Source organism: Papio anubis, chromosome 1, assembly GCF_008728515.1.
Source record: "Papio anubis isolate 15944 chromosome 1, Panubis1.0, whole genome shotgun sequence".
In the NCBI taxonomy this organism is placed as follows: Eukaryota; Metazoa; Chordata; class Mammalia; order Primates; family Cercopithecidae; genus Papio; species Papio anubis.
Genome location: NC_044976.1, coordinates 55,536,385 through 55,561,924, shown reverse-complemented (window position 1 = coordinate 55,561,924; position 25,540 = coordinate 55,536,385). Strand labels below are relative to the sequence as shown.

General features: G+C 39.7%; 1 protein-coding gene and 1 long non-coding RNA gene across 13 annotated transcripts in view; one reads left to right on the top strand and one right to left on the bottom strand.

The window, feature by feature from the left end:
• Positions 1-25,540, top strand: part of DAB1 (DAB adaptor protein 1) — a 1,241,370-nt gene that overhangs the window by 1,094,194 nt on the left and 121,636 nt on the right. For all 12 annotated transcript variants that reach the window (XM_017956763.3, XM_017956575.3, XM_021923232.2 and 9 more), the window contains one exon: positions 6,778-6,876. In XM_017956763.3, the coding sequence (XP_017812252.1) occupies positions 6,778-6,876 (99 nt within the window). The remainder of the gene's footprint in view (positions 1-6,777; positions 6,877-25,540) is intronic.
• On the bottom strand, positions 17,769-20,171 carry LOC116269492. The gene is made up of 3 exons (XR_004177080.1): positions 20,099-20,171; positions 18,965-19,026; positions 17,769-17,848 (listed from the first exon to the last, which is right to left on the bottom strand). It is a non-coding gene; the product is annotated as an uncharacterized LOC116269492 (long non-coding RNA).

The following is a 25,540-nucleotide window of genomic DNA, read 5'->3' as shown; positions in this document are numbered from 1 at the left end:
TAGTCCGATGATGAGTTTTCTTCTCCCAGGTTCAGAGCTGAGTGATTAATAGACAAGAGTTGGACAGGAAGAATTCCAAACTCCATCTTTCTGCCTGATAAATCCTGGCCTGGAGGATGTGACTTAGATACACAGTCACAGTGAGCATCCTTGAATGAGATGAGCTATTCCACTTGGTTTGCAGGGGTGTTGGACAACTGCAGATCCCCCTGTTTTCCCACCCTCTGCCCTTGCCCAGAGTAGGACCCGTGACTCGTGCATAAGATCAGACGAGAATGCAATCTGTCTATCCGCAGGCAAATTACAAAGAGAGCCCCAGAAGAGATTGATTTTTGTGTGTTCAGCCGCTGCTTCAAACTCTCCAATCAGATAGAGCCACACCTTCCATCCCAAGGGGACCCTAGTCAAAGATGAGGATAAGGGCCAAGATCTTGATTATTGCTGAAGTCCCTCCTCAGTGAATATGAAGTCTGGCAAATGGAGATTTGCTCTAACAAATCTTAATTAAAAGGCATGAAGAAAATGCAGAGATCTGGTTCTCATCCAGAGCCACAAGTCTGCTGAGGAGGAGAAAGGAGCTCATGCTCCCAGCATCTGGGAGATGACCATTCACCAGGTTCAGTCACAGAGCACTTCATTGGCCAGCCGCCTTCTTGGAAACCTGAGGCCTAAGTGGGTGTGAGTCAGGAGTTGGCCTCTGCTCCCTGAACATTCTCACTCAGTATTAACATTAGCCTAAGCTAGCTGGACTAGGCCTAGCAATGGCTGCCAACCGTGTGTGTGTGTGTGTGTGTGTGTGTGTGTGTGTGTGTGTGTCCTGCAGTGAAGTGCTCCATCTGTCACCTCTCATAACCATGAGGTCCCCAAAGCCCTGAGAGTTTGTCCTACTATAACATACTCCTGTCAGCTGTGCTGAACTTTTTGAGGGGTCCTTGATTTCCAGACAGTTGTGTTTCATTATTTGCAGGTTGCTGAGAAGAATGTTGACATTTCAGCTCCCAGTGGTTTTTCTTTAGGAAACACAGAAACATAAATGATCAATTCTCTATTTGGCCATCTGCCCAGGAAAGTCAGAGAGATGTACAAAATGCCTCTTACCCTTGCAAAAAGGCCCACTTACTCACGTTAGGCCATATGAGAAATAAAAAATTCTGTTGCCTTTGCTAGACTCTCTGAAGCTGGTGCATGTTCTTGCATTAGAGAGTTTTCTCTTGGATTGTAGGGGATTGAGAGGGGATTCATATAATGAATATGAGTGACCCATTGCGTGTCTACCAACAGAGCATCATGATCATCATCATCATTATCATTTGTTGACATCGTAATATTTTAATTTACAATCCACAAAGTGTTTTCACATATATTATATCTTTTGATCATATGAGATACGTATTAGCTTCCCTGTTTTGTGAAGAAGAAATCTGAGGGTCAGAGAAGTTAAAGTATTTGCCTCACAGCCTTCATTTAATCTATGATAAAATGAATTCTAACCCAGATACCAAGAGAGCCTGTGTTTGACAAGACACAGTTTTGCCCTTAATTGTATTCTGTTTTGTATTTGCATTTAATTTATTGTAGTTCCCAAACTAGGTCTTAAGCTCCTACCAGTAAGCTACTACCCAGTAGTCACATCACACATCATTAACTTCTAAACTAGTCAGCTTTCAGAAACAAAATGGTGGCAATTAAAGTTAAGGAAAAGGATGAGGTCTCCAAAGACAGTGCCTAGAGAGCTAGGTGCAGAACCTTAAGTATGTCAGTCAGAGTCCTGAAAGAACCAAAATCTACCCTGGAAAGATCAGATGACGGTACTTTAATGAAGGAGCAACTTCCAACGGGTGGGTAAATTTAAGGTAGCAAATGAGGGGTGGTGAGGTACTCAGAATCTAGCAACAGTGGGAAGCTATTGCCACTCCTAGGAAGATATATATTTACTGGAGCACAGGAAGAGCAGAATTGATAAGAAAGTCTGCCTTTCTCACCACACAAAATATAGCTACTACCAGAGATGCAAATGAAGGATGATAAGGGAATGGGGACCAATGCCCTGACCTCTCTCTCCTTCCACCCGCTGATCTCCTGCCTGTGCCTTGCATTGGTGGAACACAACTGGAGCCATGGAGAAGGAAGCTCAGGAGATCAGAGGATGCAGTTCTAGTCTGTAGGAATCAGTCTCTGGGCAAAAACGAGACAGAGAAAGATACTTGTACTCCCCTTTTTAACTGGGAAAAAAATGAAACTTAGAATGAATTTTTTCCCTTTGGTTCATATACCTGGTAACTACCTAGAACTGAGAGTGGAGAATGGAGACTAGGCTTATTACATGGGGCTTTCTGGAATAGCATTCTAAGGTTTTCAGAATTCATGCCTGAAGCCTGCTGCATTTACACATATGCTTTACATGTTCCCTGGAGAGCACAGTCATAACGTTGGGTGCATGTACCGTGCTGTGTGAATGTTCTCAGAGCCCTGTCATGTACATCATACATCTGATTCTCACAGCAACGCCTGGGCTGGACAGGGCAGCCTGTGACTCTTGCTTGTCATGCCTGACCTTTTCTTTATATGTAACTTCCTCCATTGAGATGCTGCTTACTTATGACTCCCTTGAGGATGCCTGTGTCAATCATTTCACACAGTGCCTAGCACGTGGTATTGCTTAATCATATCATATTAGCTCTCGAAAGAATAACTGTTATTTACTGAGCCCTCCCTGCACACTGTGCCAAGTGCAGTAGATGCATAGTTTGCTTAAGTGTCCCCACACTCTTATGAGGTGAGAAATGTGAATATTATTCTCATTTTTGGGTTCCTCTTCACCATTAAGTTTGGAAGCTGTTGGTTCTACCTAGCTATTTTCATAAACTTTTGGACATATCTGTAGCATGCATCATTACATGGTCATTTTTTAAAAACCTGTTTCTCAAAAAGGGGCTCTTAGAGAAGAGAAGATTGTAGTAGAAGGATTCCTACCTTGAGAATCAGAAAGATCGCTGTTTGACTTTCAGTTCTATGACTTATTAGTCTCTTTAGGTTCTAGGAGGTCATTTGATCCCCTGGCCTTATGTTTCCTCATCTGTAAAATGAGGGAGGTAATTCTTACTTCCCAGGATTGTGATATTGACTAAATTATATGATAGGTAAAAGAACCTCTAGCATAGGCATCCAAGAAAATGTTTGACTCTCTGGTTTCCAGATTTCCAGTGGTGACTTACTAGGTCAAGTGGCTAATATCAGGCACAGAGTCCATAACAGGACCTATATCCACATCTTTTGACTCCCTAACCAGAGCTGTCTCCTGAGCTTCTGTTAGTTCTGCGCAGTGGCCATGAATAGTTTTGTGAGGAGATGAGCCCGTCAGTGTCCTGAAGGTACTGTCTTGCAGCAGGCCCACTCTAGACTGAGTGCAGTTTTTCAGAGCTTGACCCAGAGTCCTGTCTCACAAGAAAAACATGCTTGCTAAGATGGGACTTTTCTTTCCCCAAAGATAGCACCTTATGGATTGTCCTTCTCTTTTTCATTTGTCATGTAAAGTCACCATCAGCAGCCCCAAGTGGAAATGCTCCTGGAACATGTATGTTGGCTTTTTCCATCCTTCTTTACCTACAGCCGTGTTCTACCAGTGGAATTCTTTGGTAGCTACTTGATACCAACAAGCAAAGGGGGCCTTAGTATCTAATCAGTACTACTATGTGCCAGGAATTATTGCTTTTTGATATTCCAGGAAATCTGTGAGCTAGGAGCTGTTAGGACTGTTTTGGAGATAGAGACATTGAAACTTCTCTTCCTGACCAAAGGTGTAGCCCTTTCCCCAACCTGTCCTGTGCTCTTCTCACCTAAAGGAAGAAGGAATAAAGCCAGAAGGAGACAGTCTCCTCCCCTTTGACAGCCCTTCCAGTACTTTCCTTTAGGAGGTACATCTTAGTCTATTTGTGCTGCTCTAACAAAATGCCTGAGACTGGGTAATTTATAAAAAACAAATTTATTTTCTCACAGTTCTGATGCTGGGAAGTCTATGATAAAGGGGCCAGCAGGTTGGGCGTCCAGTGAGGACCCTGATCTCTCTGTTCCCAAGATCGTGCCTGTTACTGCATCCTCCAAAGGGGATGCATGCTGTATCCTCAAAACAGAAGGGCAGAAAGGGGAATGAACCCATTCTCTGAAGCCTTTTTATAAGAACCCTAATCCCCTCTATGAGTGTTCTACCCTTATCACTTAATCATCTCCCAGTACTATCACACTGGCAATTAAGATTCAACACATGCATTTGAGGGAACACATTCAGCCCCCAGCAAGGGGCTAATTGTTTTTCTGATTTGTATGTATCCTGAATATCTGAGATTGAAGGTTGGGGTGTGAAGGGATAGTAATATGTATTATTTTAGTCCAAATCCATCCGAGAACACAGATTTAAAAGGCAAGTGAGGGAAAGTCACTTTCCTTCTCTTTGAGTTCCTGCTTTACACTAGGCTGCATTCTCAGCCCTAGGCACAAACCAAATAAAAAAAGTTCCATGCACAGTTGAGCTTTTGTTCTATTAGGCAAAGGCAGACAATCAACGAATGAATTTGTGAAATGTCAGATGGTGGTAACTTCCAGGAGGAAAGTGAAGCAGGGAAAACAAAGGAGATGCAATCTGGCATAAAGGGTATGCTCTGTTGGCTAAGAGGGTCAGAGAAGGTGGCATTAAACAGAAATTAGGAGTTACCCCTGGGATTCCAAAGACGTACTTTGGCCATTTCTGCATGTTCCTTAAAAGCATCCCACAGTAAATTCATGGGAAAACAAGGAGCACACTGAGCAATCTAGAAACCACTGAATGTGGGGAGGGATTGAAGAGACAGAGAACTCTGCTTTGTATGTGAGTTAAGGGTTACTCTAACCTTTTTAGAGAGCAGTCGCTGGAGGAGCAGTCTTATGTCAATATGGAGCAGCTCTGAAGAGCTGAAAGAGGAAGATTGGAAGGGGGTTGTAGGGAGAGAGACTTAAACTCCCTAGAAATAAGACACATGTAAAGGATAATCACTGGTCCCAGCACCAAGTGTTAGGAGAGCTGAGTTGTAGTCTCAGCTCTTTGACCAATTCCCTGTGCCGTCTCAGGATGGTCTACTACCTTTCAATTCATCATTTTTCTCATCTGTCTTTTGAGAAACTTGGATCTATTAGTTTTAAGGTTTTCTGTGCTGCTATACATTCTGCATGTCTGTGAGTCTGCAAGACGTGCTTGAGAATGAATGGGTGATGTATGAAAGAGGGAATTTCCTCCTAGTAGGTGTCTATAAACAGGAACTGGAACACAAACTGTAATGGACATTCATGTATTTTCTAGAAGAAATTCATTTTTATTACATTTCTTCAGTATACCAGGCATTGTGCTAGGTACTTTACGTAAATGTTTATTTAATTCTCTCAACCATGCAAAAAAATGATGTATTTACACTTAAGAAAGTAAAGCTAAGAGGTTAATTTGTCCAAGATTATACAGAACCAGGAGTATGACTTAGATATTCTTATTCCACAGAATGTTTCCAATACCCAAGGTGAAGATAATCAAACATCCTCAAAAGAATGTGCCTTCCTCATACCTCTGGTCATATCTACTGCTCTCTAACACCAACCATTCCCCAAAACTGATGCTGAGAATAGCACATAGTAGTTTTATCTCCTGGAAATATGAAATCAATATTATTTTAGACCTTTCTTCTTCTAAAAACCCAGAACCATAACTGCTGAGAGTTGGGCTTAATCTTGCCATCTTTAGAGGCTGGCAGTAAGCTGGAAGCCTCAAGGCCCCTAATGCATGGTCAGCAACAGCCCCTGAGAGTGTAGATCCCTTGAAAGGTCTTTATCCCCTGAGTTGTACCCTAGTATGGAGCCCATGCTTTCCTGCAACTGGCCAACACAGAATCTAATTTGAAAAGCAAGTGTCTTTATTTTTAACTTGAATCATATCAACTCTAGGCGACTCTGGATAGCACATATTCACTTAGCAATTATTTGCTAAGCACCTCCTGCCCTCCGGGGACTGTCCTAAGCACGAGAGATAAAGCGGTGAACAAAGTAACACCCCAACATTTTGTGAAGCTTACCTTCTCACTGATTCATAGACATATCTTTGGCTTATAAAACGTTTGAGACAGTAAGGAAACAGGTTTTTTTTTTTTTTTTTTTTTTTGATGAATGTGAGAATGAGAGGAACAAGGGTAATGGTAAACACAAAATGTCTTTGGATAAAAATTGCAATCAATAGGCATTTAACTATAGTGATCACATTTTTCCAGCAAAATGGACAGTCTAGCATTTGTTTTTATTTTCTTTCTATTATCTAAAATTGATTCATATGAAAACTTTTTCCAGAATTATAAAAAATAAAATTATATGTAGGAATATACTTAGTGGCTCACCTTTATTTAAAAGGTTAAAACCATATCTAATATAAAACCCACAAAAGACATTAATATGAAAACCATATTGTGTCTGTCTTGGGACCCCCAATTCTGAGCTGAGCATCTAGACACCATTCTATAAAGTTCGATTAGTTAAGTGAGTGAACATTCAAACATTTCTCTATACAATGTGTTAGAAGCACTAGGATGAGCATGACCCTAAAACACCAAGAAGATGTGAGCGCATTGAGTAGAGAAATGTGGAAGTGCGAAAGAAAAGCAGTGTGTATGATTGGTGGCATTGGTTGATGATATCTGACGTGCCTTTGGGACCAGAGAGAATTTTCAAATGAAAACACTAAAGTAAAAACCATGTTCTTCCTGTCAACAGGGCGTTGTTGCTGGCGCTCGTTCCAAAGGAGAACACAAACAGAAAATCTTTTTAACCATCTCCTTTGGAGGAATCAAAATCTTTGATGAGAAGACAGGGGTAAGTAAAGCAATCACATGGCTTTGTGAAATTGAATCCATTGACACATGTGCCCTTAAAAGCCTCTACTCTCTGGGAAGAAATCTAAAACAAGCGTACAAACACATAAAGCAACTGACAAACTTGATCAACTCTGATCATCCATCAAAGCAGGTCTGTATGCTGACTTGGCCACAGTGTGACTGCACTGTGTTTCTTATAGTGTAATGGTGATAAAAGTGTCCCACTATCCTGGTAATCTGATGGGAGATTGATGAGCTTTGAAGATCAATGTGTAATGTGACAGTTTAAGTTAAATTTCTTTGTGTGTTGGCAACTTTAATGACATGCGTCCTAGAGGGAGATACGTGTACATCTTTTGACTCGGTCAAAGCATCCAGACTCTCTTGAGTTTAACCTGGAGCACCTTGCAATTGCTGTAATCAAAAAGAATAAATGGAGTTCTCAATCTTAAAAAAAGAAATCTATCACTGCACGACCAGGAAATTTAAGGGCTGATATATTTGTTGAACCCACCAAAGATGTGGTTTGTGTTTTCATCAACCTTACAGCTGCAATTAACTCCCAGATTCATCCCCAGAGCTCTCCTGACACTGTCAGTCCTGTTCATTGGTGGTAAGAGGAAAATAGAAAAACCTTCTATGATCCGTTTTCCAAGAGAACAAGAGTCAAATAGATGTCTTTTTCCTTATATTTATTCAGTGTTTTACAGCTTATAAAACACCTCCATGTATATCACCTACCATGAACTTCACAAAGGTAATTTATCAAGCACTTCATAAATAATACTTAACCATCTGAGTTACATGACCTTGGTCATTTTGCATTATTATTTTCTCTTCCTTGTTCTGGCTAGTGTGAAGATAACATAAGGGTAGTAAGATGATAGTTTAAATGTAAAAATGGATTTTCTTCAGGAAAAAAAGCTATAGAAAAATTACTCCTGAATAACTAGTAATAGAATGGATATCTGTACACCCCTGATCATAACAGCATTACTTTCAGTAGCCAAAAGGTAGAAGCGACCCATGCCTGTAGATGGATGAATACAAAATGTTGTATATACAGACAGTGAAATTCTATGGAGCTCTCAAATGAAAGAAAATTCTCACATGTGCTACAATGTGTATGAGCCTTGAAGACATTATGCTGAGTGAATTAAGCCAGACACAAAAGACAAATATGGTATGATATCATTTATATGGATTACTTAACATAGTCACAGTCATAAAGACAGAAAGTAGAATGGTGATTGCCAGAGACCAGGGAAAAGAAAAAAATGAAGTGTTATTATTTAGTAGGCATGAGGTTTCAATTTGGGAAGATGGAATCTTTTGGAGATGAATGTGGTGATGGTTGCACAGAAATGTGAATGTATTTAATGCCACTGAACTGCACGCTGAAAAATAGTTAAAATGGTACTTTGTATGTTATGTATTTTACCACAATAAAAAATAGCTAGGTGTAACTCTCATTATGGAGTACCTCCTATATACTAGACGCGTGTTAGTTTACATACATTATTCAGTTTCATTCTCGCAACATTCCTATGAGGTGATACTAATAGCTACTTTATCAAGTATATATTATGTGCCAGGCATTGTGGCAAGCCCTTTATAAGTACCAGGTCATTTAATCCTCACAACAACCCTAGGAGGTAGATGGTACTATTATTCTCATTTTATAGTTGAAGATAGCAAGGACGGAAAAGTTTACATAACTTGCTGGCTGTAAGGGGTGACAGAGGCAGGATTAGAACCTAGGCAGTCTGGCCCCTGAGTCCTTTTGTTTAGCAACGATGCCTATTATCTCTCAAGATAAATCTTTTCTAAGTTCACCCATGTTTTGTATTCTTTTTCTTTTTTAATTAGTTCAGGGGCACATGTGCAGGTTTGTTCTATAGGTAAACTCATGTCACAGGGTTTGTTGTACAGATTATTCTGTCAGCTAGGTACTAAGCCTAGTACCCAATAGTTATTTTTTCTCTTCCTCTCTGTCCTTCAACCCTCCACTCTCAACTAGGCTCCAATGTCTATTGTTCCCGCCTATGTGCCCGTGAGTTCTCATCATTTTGCTCCTGTTTATAAGTGAGAACATGTGGTATTTGGCTTTCTGTTCCTGTATTAGTTTGTTAGGGATAATGGCCTCCAACTCCATCTACATTCCCACAAAAGATGTGGTCTCATTCCTTTTTATGACTGCATAGTACTCCATGGTGTATATGTACAACATTTTCTTTGGTCAGTCAGGTGCAGCCATAAGAGGAGACATTGGAGAGCCTCTGGAAACAAACAAACAAACAAACAGTTTGTTATACTCACAGGTCCTAGAGACTAGAGCACAGCACACCACACAGAGCCACATGGGAAAGACACCAGGGTGGTCAGGAGGCAAAAGACAAGGAGCAGAAGGGGGAGACCTAAGGCCACTCCTTTATCGGGATTGGCAATCCAAGGCAAGGCAGGTCACAGCGAGTGATTGGCTAGTTCGAATCATTTTGTCTGGCTCTAAGCTGTAGGGGTGATCCCCCTCTGCCCCAAGATAGTGGAGGCAGAGGAATATTGCTTTCTGGGGTGTATGAACCAGGCAGAGGAGGGATGACTCTGGATTGGTTAGTTTGCATATCAAAGACATGCTCCTGGCTGGGTCCTTTATTATGTCTAAGAATTGAGAAACAGTCTCTCCCCAGTCAGAAAGATTTCTTAAGATGTCAAAACATCATATACAGACAATTTAAAAATATTTTACAATACAACCCAGCATGTAGGAAGCAGAACTGGGATTTCACCTCAAGTCAACCTGAATAAAAAATCAATGCAATTTTCCTCTGTATTATAGAAGGTGGGCCTATCTGGGGACGCCTTAGTAGAAGGGAGTTTAGGATGAAGGCACAAGCGTTGGTAGTAAAAGGGCTTGAATTCGACAGGATTGCAAGCCTAATATAAGCTTTATCTGCCTTCATAAAAATATAGCTTCAAAACCCTGGGGAGGTGGGTTCTGTGTTCTGTAAAGACCATAGTTTGGAGACCCGTGCTCAGTTCTGAACTCCACATTTTAAATTGGATATAGACAAATGGAAACATATTCTTATGAGGAGGATCCAGGCAACTGGGGACCTGGAAACTACGCTGAACCAAGACTTCTTGACACAGATGTGGCTCATATGATCTTTGGGAACACAGAATATGGTGAACTCTGGGCTTCTAGTCCTCCAGCATTCTTTATGGGAGCCTAGTAATGTGGATCAAGCCCAACTGAGAGATACTTTCACAATGATTTATATGCCCCAATAGGTGATATCATCTCTAGTCTCTTCCATTACCATGACACTTGCTTTGTGTAATCAAAGGGACAAGGACAGAGGTAAAGGGTATCTGGTGTTTTATCTTGTCTGAGGGTCATGTTTTGGGCTTTGCTGTTTTATCACGGACCCCATCATCAAATAGGCTGTGCCCAGATCATTGAAGTCCTAATTACCTTGATTTTAACTAATTAGGGTAGTTTATGTTCTTTACTTTTATCTTCATCCTTACTCAAATGTGGCTAAACTGTCCCCAAAGAAAGATACCACCAAACCTTGTAGCACTATTTTTGATTCTTTAGCTGGACACAAAGAGAACAACAGTAAAATCATTTCCGCCCAAAGCCATTTAGCTTTGTAGAGGACATGTTAGATCCCTAGTGGAGAATTAGGGAGGAAGTAGAGTTGAATGTTTTCTGTCTCACTTAGTCTACCCCAGTTTTGTTAGATTAACATTAGACTTCTGTAGCATCTGGCAATCTTAGCTTGTTAATATGCCTTAACAAAGGTCCTAAAAAATGGTTAAAAGGACTGAATATGTTTCAATCTGAAGTAAAGAAGATAAGGGTCAGGGTACCCCATATTAATAGTTTTTCTTTTTTTGTTTTGTTTTTTGTTGTTGTTGGTTTGTTTGTTTTTGAGATGGAGTCTCACTTTGTCACCCAGGCTGGAGTGCAGTGGTGCGATCTTGGTTCACTGCAACCTCCGCCTCTCAGGTTCAAGTAATTCTCCTACCTCAGCCTCCCAAGTAACTGGGTCTACAGGTGTGCGCTAGCACACCCTGCTAATTTATCTTGTATTTTAGTAAAGACAGGGTTTCACCATGTTGGCCAGGCTGGTCTTGAACTTCGACCTCAGGTGATCCACCTCCCCTTGGCCTCCCAAAAGTGTTCAGATTACAGGTGTGAGCCACCGTGCCTAACATTAACAGTCTTTATATGAATTGTCAAGTAGGAAGAGGAGCTGACTTGCTCTGTGTGACCTCAAGGAATGGAACCAGGACTAATTGATAGAAGTTTTAGGAGGTGGTTTCTGTTTATCAGTAAGAAGGCTTTTCTATCAGTCAGCAGTTAAATGGACTGCCTTTTGTGTGAGAGAGTTCACCGTCGCTGGGGGTATTCAAGCACCAACCATCTGATGAAATATTGTTGAAGAAAGTCAAGTAGAAGATAAAGTGCTGAACAAAGTCACATCTAAGTTGAATCCAGAGACTAATTTTAAGATTATGTTTTCTCTCACAGTCATATCTATTGATGCTTTTTATTTGAAAAACCTCCATTGGAGATTATGAGCAGAACAGTTTACTAAACCTTAGTCATTGCCCAGCAGGGGGCTGACTCAATGTGCAGCATGGGTTGTAAATGAAGGGGTTTTTTTTCCATATCAAAGAAATGGAAAACTGGGTCTTTATCATTTGGAATGACAGTCTTAGTTGTTTATCTCATCTGCAGTTTTTTTGCTCGAGCTTGACTGCACTTTTTTTTAAAACCAAGAAAAGAAACATTTGCGGAACGTGACAATAGCTAAAATCCAAAAGCTGTCAAAAATGTTTTGATCCCAATTAAAGAGACCCTTTGCAGCAATTTACACCCTGTCTTGAATTTCAAAGAACTCCTGATCCTAATCCTTATGTGAGTAAATTTTGTTTTATTATTAGCTTGTTGCAGGGAATAAATCAATAGTGAAAGCTGTTCATACATTTAGATACCTAGATATTGCTAATATATCATGATGTTACTAGGTCTGTAGACCAGATGGATGGATGACAAGGAAGGAGTTATGTCATCTTCATTTTGCAGATAAGGACAGTGAGATTCTGTGAGTGTCCCTGACCTGGCTGTTGACTCAGAAGAGACTTTTCAACTCCAAGACTTTCTAGTGAACCTCACTGACTCTCTTCTCTCTCCAGTCACCATTTCAATCCATATAATTATTATGACTTTATATCATAAAAAATGATACACACTGCAGGACCCTACAAGTAAGTCTGTTTCTTAGGATGAAGGGCAGTGGCCTGCATCAACTTTTCAAGATGTTGCAACATCCTTGTTGCCACAGACACATGTGAATTTTGCTTATTCATTTGAATGAGCCAACACTTACTTAGAGCTATTAGACGCAACAATCTAAGTATGCTACGGCAATTCTGTGAAGTAGATGCTATTATTATCACCATTTTGCAAATGGGAAAGCCAGGGTCCATATAATTTAACTCACACAGCTAACAAATGGCAGAGCTTGGTAGCTTGGTCCAGAATCTCTGATACTAGTGAGGTGTTACTAATAATAGCATACCAAATTTTATAAATGATTTTATAAAATCATTTTATGCTTTGATCTATATTAGAGCAGATTCCCTATTATCTCTGTCTTATTGTCACTGTTACTCACTTTCATTCTTTCCTGAGCTTTCCTGAGTGAAGACAAAAGGGGTGGAGTTACAACTGGGACTGCTTCATCCGTAGTTTGTCTTGGATAGACAGAATGTTGACAGTATAACCCATATATGATTAGGCAGTACAGGTTGAGTATCCCTTATCTGAAATGCTTGGGACCAGAAGTGTTTCAAATTTTAGAGTTTTTCAGATGTTGGAATATTTGTATTATATATACTTAACAGTTGAGCATCCTAAATCCAAAAATCCAAAATCTGAAATGCTCCAGTGAGCATTTCCTTTGAGCATCATGTCAGGTCTCAAAAAGTTTTGGACTTGGGAGAATTTTAGATTTCAAATTTTTGGATATGGGATACTCAACTTATAACATATTAGATGCCTACTCTATGCCATGTACAGCCCTGTTTCCTGAGGATTTGAAGATGAATTGGTCACTCTCCTTGCCCCTGAGATGCGCATAGTTCATTAGTGAACCCAGACTCACAAAGAGAACTAACAGCTGCCAAGATCCTGGGCTACTCCCACCTCCTACCTGCTATGCCTTAGTTATTTTGTGCACATTTGCTGATTCTTAATCACGATGTTATTTCATTTTTTATGTAGTAAGTATTACCGGGCACCAGCTATGTGTGAGTCATTGTGTGATACAGATACAAGTGTGAACAGAGTTGTCCGTGTTCATAGACTGGGGTTTAACTTTGCCAAGAATGTTCCTGAAAAATTTCACTGACTTGGCAGTGGAGGAATGAGTTGGAGAGGACCAGAATAATTAAGTAAGGGAAGAGAAAACAGTATTTCTAAAGGCACAGATATATGGAAGAGAAAGATATATATGTGCATTCACTCAGGAAATAATTATTGGGTACCTGTATAAATACAGAGATAAATAAGGCCTCATCTTTGTGTTGATCACTATTGTCTATCTAGCTAGCACAATGACTCACACATAGCTGGTGCCCGGTAAGACTTACTACGCAAAAACTAAAATGACTTCATGATTAAGAATCAGCAAATGTACACAAAATGACTAAAACGTAACAGGTAGGAGGTGAGAGTGGCCCAGGATTCAATATTGTCCCTCAAAATAGATAGGTAATTGTGTTTTAAATACAGTAACTGCACTTAAATTTCAGGGCTGATTTAATAATTTATTCCTCAGTGAAAACCAGATGTCACCTTATTTGTGCCTCATCAAAAACAAGTCTGTTCTCCTTTCAGTTCAAACTGGATGTTTTGAGCAAGGTTTGGAGAGAGCAAATGAGGTTGAGAAAGGGAAATGTCCCAGGGAAGAAGTTAGGAAAAAGCTGAGGAGGCTGTAGAGCATCACACTGGGACCTGGTGGTCTCTAGGACCCAGAAGTATCTGGGATGTTGCTGTCATCCTGGACAGTGAGACAGTGCACAGGACTCTCACAAGACTGGGGATAAGGGCTAGCCTGTAAACATGACAGTGTGGTTTAGAGCAGGCTTTCATGGATCTGTCTCATTTAACATCCAACAGTTCTTGGAATTTTTTATTATCCCCCTTTTATAGAAGGATCAACTAAGGTACAGGTAGGTTAAATGACTTCATGAAGTTCCACCCTGGTCATTTGACCCCCAGGCTCCACTCTGGTCACCCGAAAGAAATTGAATTCAAATTAGAACTCTTTAATACCCAAGCTTATTTTCTTTCTTTTGTTTCAGAGATTCTCAACTTGATGGTTCTGTGTCTCTAAGGAGTGGTTAGGAAATGTATGTAGGCAGTTTGGTAGTCACAACTTTTTGCAGAGGGGTTGGTAATGCAGAAATTTAATTGTTAAAAGCCAAGGCTGCTAAATAATCTGCAATATTCAGGGCAGACGCATACAGCAAAAGATATTTTCCTATGCTATATGACTTTCTAATGTCTTTCTAGACATTCATGTAGATGAAAAACCTGTTGGTAATTATGTGAATTTAAAAAAGCTAACTCTATTTAGCACATAAACAAAGTATTTTTACCCATATACATAATACTGAATTTTCCAGAAATGCAACTAGACTAAGGGAAAGATGAAATTATTTCTAGTTAACCAAAATTTTGTATCTTTTTACTAATATCTCTCCAATCTCCCCACCCAACCCTCCCTCTGATAACCACCATTCAACTCTCTGCTTTTATGAATTCAGTGTATAAATGAGATCACGTAATATTTGTCTTTCTGTTCCTGGCTTATTTCACTTAATATAATGTCCCCCAGGCTCATCCATGTTCTCCAAATGACAGGATTTTCTTTTTTGTGGCTTGATAGTATTTCATTGCATATATATACCACATTTTCTTTATGTATTTGTTCGCCGATACCACACTTAAGTTGATTCCATTTCTTGTCTATTATGAATAATGCTACAGTGAACATGGGAGTGCAGGTATCTCTTCAATACACTGATTTCATTGCTTTAGATATGTACGCAGTAGTAGGATTTCTGGGTCATACGGTAGTTTAAAGTAGTTTTTCTTAATGTGTGTGTGTCTCTGTTTACTCATCCATAAGATGGAGATAATAAATGTACCTATGTCTTAGGGTTGGTGAAAGATTAATTTAGTCTTCTAAGACTTAGAATAGTGCAGAGTAAAGTAAAAAGCCCAAGGTGTTAAATAATATTACATTATTGGCTATATTGTCCTATCTCTTATACAGTCTTTCTATGTCCTCTAAGCAGAATTAAGAAAGCCTTTTATGATGTCCCTACTTCATCTTCTGCTTACTGTATCCTAGCACATGATCATCTGTGTCATAATGAGTTGACTCACACTCCCATCAGACTACAAGCTCCACACAAGGTACCCTGGCTCATTTATTGTTGTATCGGCAAGGCCTGGCATAGGAGACCCTGGCATATGACAGAGATGCTAACTGGTCATTGAAGGTAAAAGGGAAGACATTCAGGGATCGATAGAATGAAAGAGAGAGAAGGGAGGAACAAGGAAACAATGACTATGTCAGCTTACAATGAAATGCTAATCGTCTGGCCCTGATATTGGAGCCCAAGATGCTATGTACCAAAGATGCTAGTTTTGCCATGTAGACAGTAAAATATCCATGATTCAGAATTATCCAGTCATAGGATGTCAGGGATGGAAGCTCCCTTAGGCATGAACTAACCCACGCATTTGCGAATGAAGAGATCTGAAACCCAAAGAGAAGTGAGCCATGAGATCTCCCTATAAATTATTTGTAAAAGCCTATACTTGAACATTGCTCTGGACAGATTTGAGTCATTTTTTGATGCTCACAAAACAGGAAGCAGGGAGTGTCCTCTTCTTTTTCCTATTTTTTAAATTTTGCCTTTCTTTTCTCTACAATCTCTCCTCTCTAGACCACCCCATACTCTTTGCGTATTACATTCAATGTTCAGGGCTTCCACTGGCCCATGGCTGCCCTAGATCTATTTTAATGTCAAACAGATAGAACCTCGAAGGGGAAAAATTGGGTCTCTGTGTGGTTAGTGTCTTGTTGGATGATATCGGATTTTAATTTATCACAACAAAAAAAATCAATTCGTAGCTCAAAATCAACATATTTTTAGAAATTGGCACTGTCAGGAAGCTGCCTTCATGAGATAATTTATAGGACCAAGTCTGTAATTCATGACAGAGAAAAGGGATGTTCGCAATACCCTGGGAAGTGAGACCACGAATGTTTTCAAGCAGATTTGGTCAACTCAGAAATGTTCTTAATGATTCCTTTTATCAGTCTTGGTCTTTAAAAAGCTATGGTGGTACTATTTTCTAAGCTAGTTGCTTTTACATGCTTGGCCTCATTTAACTGAATCCTCTAAGTGCTCAACTAAGAAGCCACTACTCCCATTAGACAGATGAGAAACTGAGACCCGAGGGGTTAAGCAACTTACACAAAAACAAATATCCAGCACACTGTGGAGCTGGAAACTGATCCCAATATTATATGGTGCTAAGGCCCATGTTCTTTCCAGCTCCAGGCAGTCGCGTCTCACCTCTTCATGGGCATAGTTAGGGCCTCTTGCAAGCAAGTGATCATTCATCTGCTCACCAGGGGAGAAGTCAGACTGCACATAGAGTTGTCAGCATGCAGACAGGCCCTGTGACTGAAGATTTACAGTGACTATTTGGGCCTCTGAAGAGATGTGGGAGGCACTAGTTTCAAAGATTCAGAGCCTAAAATTGCTGGGTGACCTTGGGGATGGCTCATCTGCTTGCGGGCCCCTGTTTCCCCGTCTGAAAACCAAGGGTCATATGACATACTTTTACTTAAAGGGCCAGATGGTAAATACTTTAGGCTCCGAGGGTTATACAGAGTTTAAATAGTGCAACTACTTAATTTTGTCACTGTGGCATCAAAGTCACTGCACACGATATGTAAGCAAATGACTGTGGCTACATTCTAATAAAACTTTATTTGTAAAAATAAAGTCATCTGCTGACTGTGTTCTGGTTGATTATTAAAGATTCTTCTAATTTTCTCATTCTCATCCCATGATGGGCCCATGAGCCCTTTGGCATTAGGGGATGAAGACTAGGTGAAAAGCTATGGTTTTTTATTTCTGGATCCTTTGTTCACTGCTCTTTTGTGGCTGATTTTGGAATGAGTGATGAGTATAGAGTGTTTTGTGTGAACTTTCAAGATAAATATTCATCTTTAAAGAATTGTATTATTTATTTATTTTGATTTTTGATTTTTGACTTTTTTTTGAGACTCTCACTCTTGTCTCCCAGGCTGGAGTGCCATGGCATGATCTCTGCTCGCTGCAACCTCCACCTCCCGGGTTCAAGCGATTGTCATGCCTCAGCCTCCCGTGTAGCTGGGATTACAGGCGCGTCCCACCACGCTGGCTAATTTTTGTATTTTTACCAAAGACAGGGTTTTGCCATGTTGGCCAGTCTGGTCTCGAACTCCTGACCTCAGGTGATCCACCCGCCTTGGCCTCCCAAAGTGCTGGGATTACAGGCGTGAACTACCACGCCCAGAGAGTATTATTTATTGCTACCGTTTGTTGAGTACTGATTGCCAGGCATGGTGCTAAGTACTTCACATAAATTTTTGTCATTGAATTATTACAATACAACTATAAATTACATGTTATTATCCCCATTTTACAGATGAGGTGACTACGACTCAGGAAGGTTAGGTCACTGGAACAAAACTACTCTTAAATTTTCATCTATTTACTCAAAAGCTACTTATTGAGTACCTACTGTGTGCCAGGAAGTGTTCTCCAGGATTTGGCTACATTGGTGAACAAAATGAAGGTCCCCACTTGGTGGAGTTTACATTCTAAAGTGGAGAGACAGAGAGAAAAAATAGACGTACATAAATAAGATAATCTGTTAGAAAATAATCAGTGTTACAGAAAAGGAAAAAAGCGAGGCAAGGTCAGGGCATTTTTCCACTGTACTTTCTTTGTCCTCGTGAAAGGGCCTGTGACATGTGCGCTTTGTAAATCACAAATATTAACGTGCTCTGGGAGCGTCCTGTACCTTTGAGGGTCAACTGAATAATAGAGAAAGACGCTTCTGAAAATTCTCATCCAAATTCCAGAGGCTGTTACACTTGATAAATCAGAGCTGTCCACTTGGGTGTCTCTGCTTTTGTTTAGATGGCTGATTGCTTTATATGGGGTCTACTGCTTATTGTTTTTCTATCTCCCTCATTTGTTTTAAATTTTAATTTAAAACTCATTTTCCATGACTGTGCCGTGGTTATTTAATAGGTGCTTCTATTTTTGTGAAGATACTCCTTAAGGGAGCTGTTTGTATCAAAGTGATGATACTGTAATTAGGCACAGCACTGACATGAGGATTCTTTGTGCACCTCTCAAGTGCTTTGCAGAGATGGCCAGAGGTGGAGAAGCAATCATAGTTCTGGTTACAGTAAAGGAACGTGGTGTCATAGAAAGCAAGGGACTGGGTCAAAGTGAGAAGAAACTAGTGAAATTCATCTTTTAGTGGGGAGAGTTGTGTCTGAGGAAATGCAAGCTTGAACCTGGGGACAGGGTGATGGAGAGGAGCGCAGGGGCTGGGTGACCAGGATGGAGCCTGGGGGCTGGGTGACCAGTGTTGTGGACAAAGGGCTAGATTTGCCATTAGCAGGCTTGAATTTGAAGAGTTACGTAGTTAGAAGTATGCATATTGAACTGCAATGAGGAAAACGACAATGAAAACAATAGTAATGATAATGATTACGCTTACTATTTTGCCAGATCTTGCTGTAAGAGCTTGACATACGTGTCATTTCATACTTGATGAATCACGCAACCTCTTAGTAGCTCAGTGTTCTCCTTTGGACTATGAGAGCATTAATTAGCTAGCCATAACAATTTTGGAAAATAGAGGTATTATCTCTTTTTTTATAGAATATGATGCCAACGTTCAGAGAGGTGCAGGGGCTTACCAAGATGTCTCAGCCAGTGAGGGGTGCCCTGTCTGCTACATTGTTTCATATCGCCCGTGTGCCTGCCAAAACAAAGAAATGGGTATGAGTGTATCCATTCTGTTCCAGATGTTACCTACAACAGAACGCTTCAGTGATTTACTGGCTTCCATTCTGTACTGAAGTTACTAACTATACATACTTAATTTTCGATTCTGGAATTAATAGTGAGGTGAATTTAACACCTTCACATTTTTAGATCCTATACTCAGTCACTACTGTTTTTCTTGGAATTTTCACTGTTTTTCTTTAAAATAAGAATAACCATGCCAAGCTGGTAAAGTCTCTGCATGCTCTTCTATTTGTGATATGAAAGATGGAGGGAATTTTAACAAAGAGAAACAAAAATGCTAGACTATACGTGACTTGAGGGCAGGGTCCATGATTTAGTCATCCTTGTATTTCCTACCTCCTGGCACATGATCAGCTCCCAGTAGGTATTTGTGGAATTGCACTGAATTTTTCATTGTAAAAGTCAAGAAGCCTTTGGTTCACCTCTTTGTCTAGCTATGCCTATAAACCTTTGATTGCTGTGGGTGGCATCTGAACTCTGTAAACTACCATCTCCCTGAGACAGAAAATGGCATCTCCACCACCTCTTCGGGTGGGCTGCAGTGGCACAACCCACTTTGTTCCAGCCATGTCTGTCCTTCTCAGGGTTCCTTCAATTTGTAGATGAGTAGAAGGTTGCATAAAATATATTAAAGCTTGCATATAATGTGTTAAATCTCAACCTTTGGTCTTATTAATGACCTTAATGCATAGGTAACACATTTTTCCCTCATTTTTCTTTCTGTTTACCCATCCATCTAACTTGATTTCTTCCTTTCCCTCATCCTTTTCTCCTACTTTCATGTACCTGTAGTATATACTTGCCTTTTTTATTGCCATATGCATTTTTTCAAAGAGATTGTATAATACCTACTACATATAAGATATACAGTATAACCTGCTATAGAAGAAATATAATATCTTATGCAGATTGACAGGAAAGGAAAGTAGGTACTGTGTGTGGAGCACTACACTAATATTACAGTGTAAGTTCCTGACAGACAGAAACTCTGCCTGATTATCCCTGCAGCATATGAGTCTCACCTCTTTTCTTCATCCTGTGCCCTGCCAGAGGAGGGAGCCCTCCCCAAAGGTGGGAGTCCCTTCAGGGACCTATGGGGTCTGCACCTCCAAAGTTTGATGCCTGTGTACCCTAGGTCCTGGAACATGTATACAGAACATGTGCAAGGATGATCTGAGGGATGAGAGGGAAAAAATTAGCCTAGCAGAGCTGCTGAGATGGTGAGAGATGAACTTGGGCTTGTCGAATCTTCGGTGCTATGGCGACTGTGCTGAGTAAATTATGAACACTGACTCATTCTGTCATCACAATCACACTATGAACTATAGATATTACTAATGCCATTCTTCCACAGAAAGCAATGAACATGAGGCATGAGGCCAGGGTTGTGGGGTGGGAGGGACAGGCATTCTAAGCACTGAGGGCAAAAGCCAGTGACTTTTTGGTTCTGACTTAAGCCTCAAGCCTCACAGTCTGTCTGATGAACACAAAGTCAGATGCAGTATTCAGCCATTTCAGCCCTAGGCAGCTTCTGTATTATGGCTTCCGCCAAACATTTCTATGGTGATCACCCCGATTCTCAGTCCCATCTCCAGGAGCCTCATTCATGTAGCTCAGGGATTTACCTGCCAGATTAGATTTGACTTCTAAAGACTATTTAGAAAATTAGGAGATTGCAAATCTGCAAGAAATTACCAGAGAAATGTGGCCTCAGTATTTAAATTTAAAATGCCAGCACCTCTAAAGACCAAGATCTGAATCCTTAATGATGTCTAAGGGATGTGCAGACATTTTAAAGTTATATATTTAAAATTTTGAAAATAAAGATTTTACTGGCAATTGCCTAAACTCAAGACAGTTATAACCTCACTTTTAAGGAGAAGATAGTTCATCTTCTGTATAAATGGCTCCAGTGAGAGTGTCTGAGACTCTGAGATACTGAGATGCATCATCTCATGACTCTGACTGTGCTGTATGACATATTTACCCATGTGAATAGACACGCATACTCTTTTTCATGTTTATTTCCATGCTGTCAAAGTCTGTGTCTGTATTTTCACTCCTTTATCTGTGTCCTTTGGTACAATCACCCATGCACTTAACAAAAACTTCTTCATCTGATCCAATAATAAAAGGAATCTCTTATGTTTGGGAATCTTTTTTTTTTTTTTTTTTTTTTTGGTAGTTTTCAAAGTACTTTCACTTTTTTCGTACAACTGATCCTCATATTAATCTTACAAGAGGCATATTACACATGCAGTTTTACTGGTGGTAGACCATCTCTGCAAAGCACTTGAGAGGTGCACAAGGAATTGTCATATCAGTGCTGTGCCCAATTAAGCTCAGAGTGCTTAACTGCTGGCCCAAAGTTACACAGTGATAGTTGATGGAGCCTGGTCCTTATGCTTTTTTCTATTTATAAAAGTATCATTTATTTATTGTAGAAAATTTATAAAATACAGAAAAGCTATAAAGAAAGAAGTGCAAATTATATGAAATCTCACCACTTAGACATAAACCCAATCAAGATTTTGTTGTATATACACCACCATTCTTCTTTACATAAAAATAATTTTTTCAAAGTTGAAATTAAACTATACATGCTGCTTTGTAACCTATTTTTTACTTATCCACATTTTTCCAATAATTAAATATTCTTCTACAACAACATTTTCAATCAACATAAAGCATTCTAGCATAGGAGTATACCATAATTTAGTAAACACCATATTGTTAGCCATACAGGTTCTATCTGTGTCTTTGAGCACAGCTTTGTACACTACTGTCATTATTTCCTTCATTGAAATTCCAGGATTACTAGGTCAACATGTGTGGATATTTTTAAGGCTCTTGGTCTTTTTTTGATCAAATTATATTCTAAAAAGTTGTACTGCCAGATGTATGATGCAGTCTGTTTTACCACATATTTGCCAGCATGGAGTAGTGTCATTAAAAAAAAAATTAACTTATTGATATTAAACTTTAGTTTTAATGCCTCTGTCCTAATTTCAGAATCTGCTCATGATGGTCACTATAGGGCAGCAATATAATTGTAAAGTAGGGCGTTTATGCTGATGAGACTAATGGCCCTTTGGCTTTACCTACAAATCTGAATGGTGCCAAAGAATATTGAGAATTGACTGAAGTTGGATTTCTCTTAGGACTTGGCCTATCATTCCCAAGGTGTTAACTGTCTGGACTGCCAATATTCCCGTAGTCATACGTTTTCACTGGCCTATGTTCAGGGTCATATTGTTGATTCTCTATATATGCATAAATGTCACCAAGAGGAGAAAACTTGACAATCTTTATTACTATAATTTAAGATTTCTGATCATTGACTTTCAATCAAAATAAAATATATTTATATATTCTTTTCTTTGCATAAAGCTGTAGTATCTTGGGCAAGTAATTTGACCTCTCTGAGCCTAAGTTTTCTCCATTATGGGATGGAGAAGGGCATGACCCAGGCACTCTTTGGAAGTATTTTGCAAAAATTCAGGGAGAGAGAATGCACATTAAAGTTCTTGGCACTTTATAAAATTCTCCTTGATGATGTATATTATTTTTTTCATAAGAAAAGAATAAAGTTAGCTTTCCACAAATATTTATTAATGAATAAGCTCCCCATTTCTTGTTCTTCATTCTAGAAATTTTGTGTAATTTATGGGGAACAGGTTTATTGAAGAAAGGGAATGTGGCCCAGATTCTGTCCAAATTTAGAGTTAGTGGGATCTGAAATAATGAGATTTTTCTGTAGCCTCTTTCAGGATAGCTCTAGTATTCTCATGGCACTTATCTATTTGGTTTTCCACCTACGGTATCTCTGTTCCTGCAGTCTGGATGAGGTCTTCTAGAGAACTGAAGGCACCTTAAACCTCTTGAGGTTATTTCTCTAACCTCAGAAAATTTTCTGAACTAATGTGCCTTTGCCTTTATTTCTTCTTATGAAAGTATATGAACATGTTTGGGAGAGCTAAGGCTAAATATTCCACAGGGTGTAAAATCCCATCCTTAAAAACCAGAGCTCCCATCAGCACCTTGGAGAAGTCATTTGTTTTTCCGTTGCTGATACTCTCATCTGTAAAAATAACGTTCTTCTATCAAACATTTACCGAGCATCCACTGTGTACCAGGCACTGGGATATGAAGATGAATCAGAGAAACCTCTTGCTCCACAGGCCCCATAATCTAGCAGCCGAGTAAACCACCAATTACACAACAGTGTGATAAGCAACATCTTGGTGTGGCTGCCTCTCTTCAAATTCACACGTGTGCCTCTCTCCTAATGACCTAACAAGCAAAGCACGGGGAATCATTCTCATTAAATGAGCAGATGCTGTTTAATTGATCATACAGGCAATGTTTGCAAAATAGAGGTATAATACAGAGATACTATGTAGAGAAGAAACTCACAGAACTGAAAATATCAGAGGGGCTGTGAAAATGATCTCAGCCTCATGTCTGCCTGACCCCCCACAACCAGAGAAAACCACCTTTTTTTTACCTTAAGTTTTGGGATACATGTGCAGAACATGTAGATTTGTTACATAGGTATACGTGTGCCATAGGGGTTTGCTCCACCTACTGACCCGTCCTCTAAGTTCTCTCCCCTTGCCCACCACCTTCCTAGCCAAATGCAGAAAACTGAAACTGGGCCCCTTCCTTACACCTTATACAAAAATTAACTCAAGATGGATTAAAGATTTAAATGTAAAACCCAAAACCATAAAAACCCTAGAAGAAAACCTAGGCAATACCATTCAGAACATAGGCATGGGCAAAGACTTCATGACGAAAACCACATTCAGTTCTAAAATGTGCCGTGTTTTCTTTTTATTTATTTTTTATTCAGTGAACATTTATTAAGCAGTGTTTCTCAAGTGAAGCATAAATTAGCATTTCCAGTTGGGACAATTCCTTCTTTTGCAAGGCTGCCCCATGCACTGTAGGACATTTAGAATCCCTTCCCCCACTTCCTTGATGCCCTGTGCAGATACCTAAAGACATCTTTCATAGTGACAAGCAGAAGGATACTTTTACATATTTCCAACTCTCTACCTGGTAGGAGAGTGAGGGAGTGAGGGGTCCTGGTCTTGTGTGAGAGATATTGGATAGCAAATATGTTCTTTGCACAACTATGCTTCCTCCTTCTCCTCCTCCTCTTCCTTCTTCTTCTTTTTAAATTTTTCTGCTTAGGACATTCTTCTCCTGTCTCCCCCTACCCACTCGCTCTTTTCCCCTTCCTTTATCTGGCTGACTCCAGTTTATCCTACAGACCTCTCAGCTTAGGCACTATTTCCTCAGGAATTCTTCCCTGATTGACAAACCTAGGTTAGATGTCTCTCTTTTGCCCTTCCACACACCAGCCACTTCTATTATAGTACTTATTAAATGTGCTGTACAAGGTGGAAGCAACCCAAATGCCCATGGATAGATGAGTAAACAAAATGTGCTATACATATACAATGGAATCCTATTCACCTGTAAGAGGGAAAGAAATTCTGACACATGCCTTATTATGGATGAAGCCTGAAGACTCTGCTAAGTGAACCAGTCACAAAAGGGACAAATATTATATGATTCTTCTTACATGAGGTTCCTATGGTAGTCAAACTCATAGAGACAGAAAGTAGAATGATGGTTACCAGGGACTGCAGGGAGGAGGGAATGGGAGTTAGTGTTTAACAGGTGCAGAGTTTCAGTTTGGGAAGATGAAAAAGTTTAATGGATGGATGGTGGTGATGGTTGCACAATAATGTGAATGCACTTAATGCCACTGAACTGTACACTTAAAATGGTAAAAATGGTCAATCTTAGGTATATTTTACTGCAGTAAAAAATGTGTTCTAATTGGGTGTTTAGTGGCAGCATACCTTCCTGTGATTTAAGATTCCTTGAAATCATGAGCACTGGTTTTCACCAGTGTGTTCACAGTACTAAACCCATACCTTATAGATAGAAGGTGCTCACTTAAAACAATTATGTTGAATAAATGACTGAATGTAAAAATGATCTCATTTCATTATATCAGACTAATGTATTTCTTATTTTACAGATAAGGAAATTCAAATTCAGAGATAAGTAGTGACCTTACTGACATCACAGAAGTAGTAGATGTTGAAGTCAGTATTGAAACCCAGGTGTTGTCAACTCCAGTCCAAAAAAATATTCCTTCCATTGGGCTAGCCTTTATTTGTTGTCACTTTCTACACATAGCTGAACTTAGAGAAAGTAGAGGCAGAGAAATTCACCTGAAATGCCATATCTGACATTAAAAATGAATTTAGAAGACTAAAAAGAGGTTGGGAAAGGAAGAAAGAAAAAGAGGCTGATAAAGAACTTTCCCTGGGATATAGTCACTTTTCATTTGCTTTTTGTTTTTTCCAATCTCTTGCCATGTAACCAAAAGAACTGAAAATGGTGAGATTGACTGGGAAGTCAACTGTTTCCCAAGGGCTGTA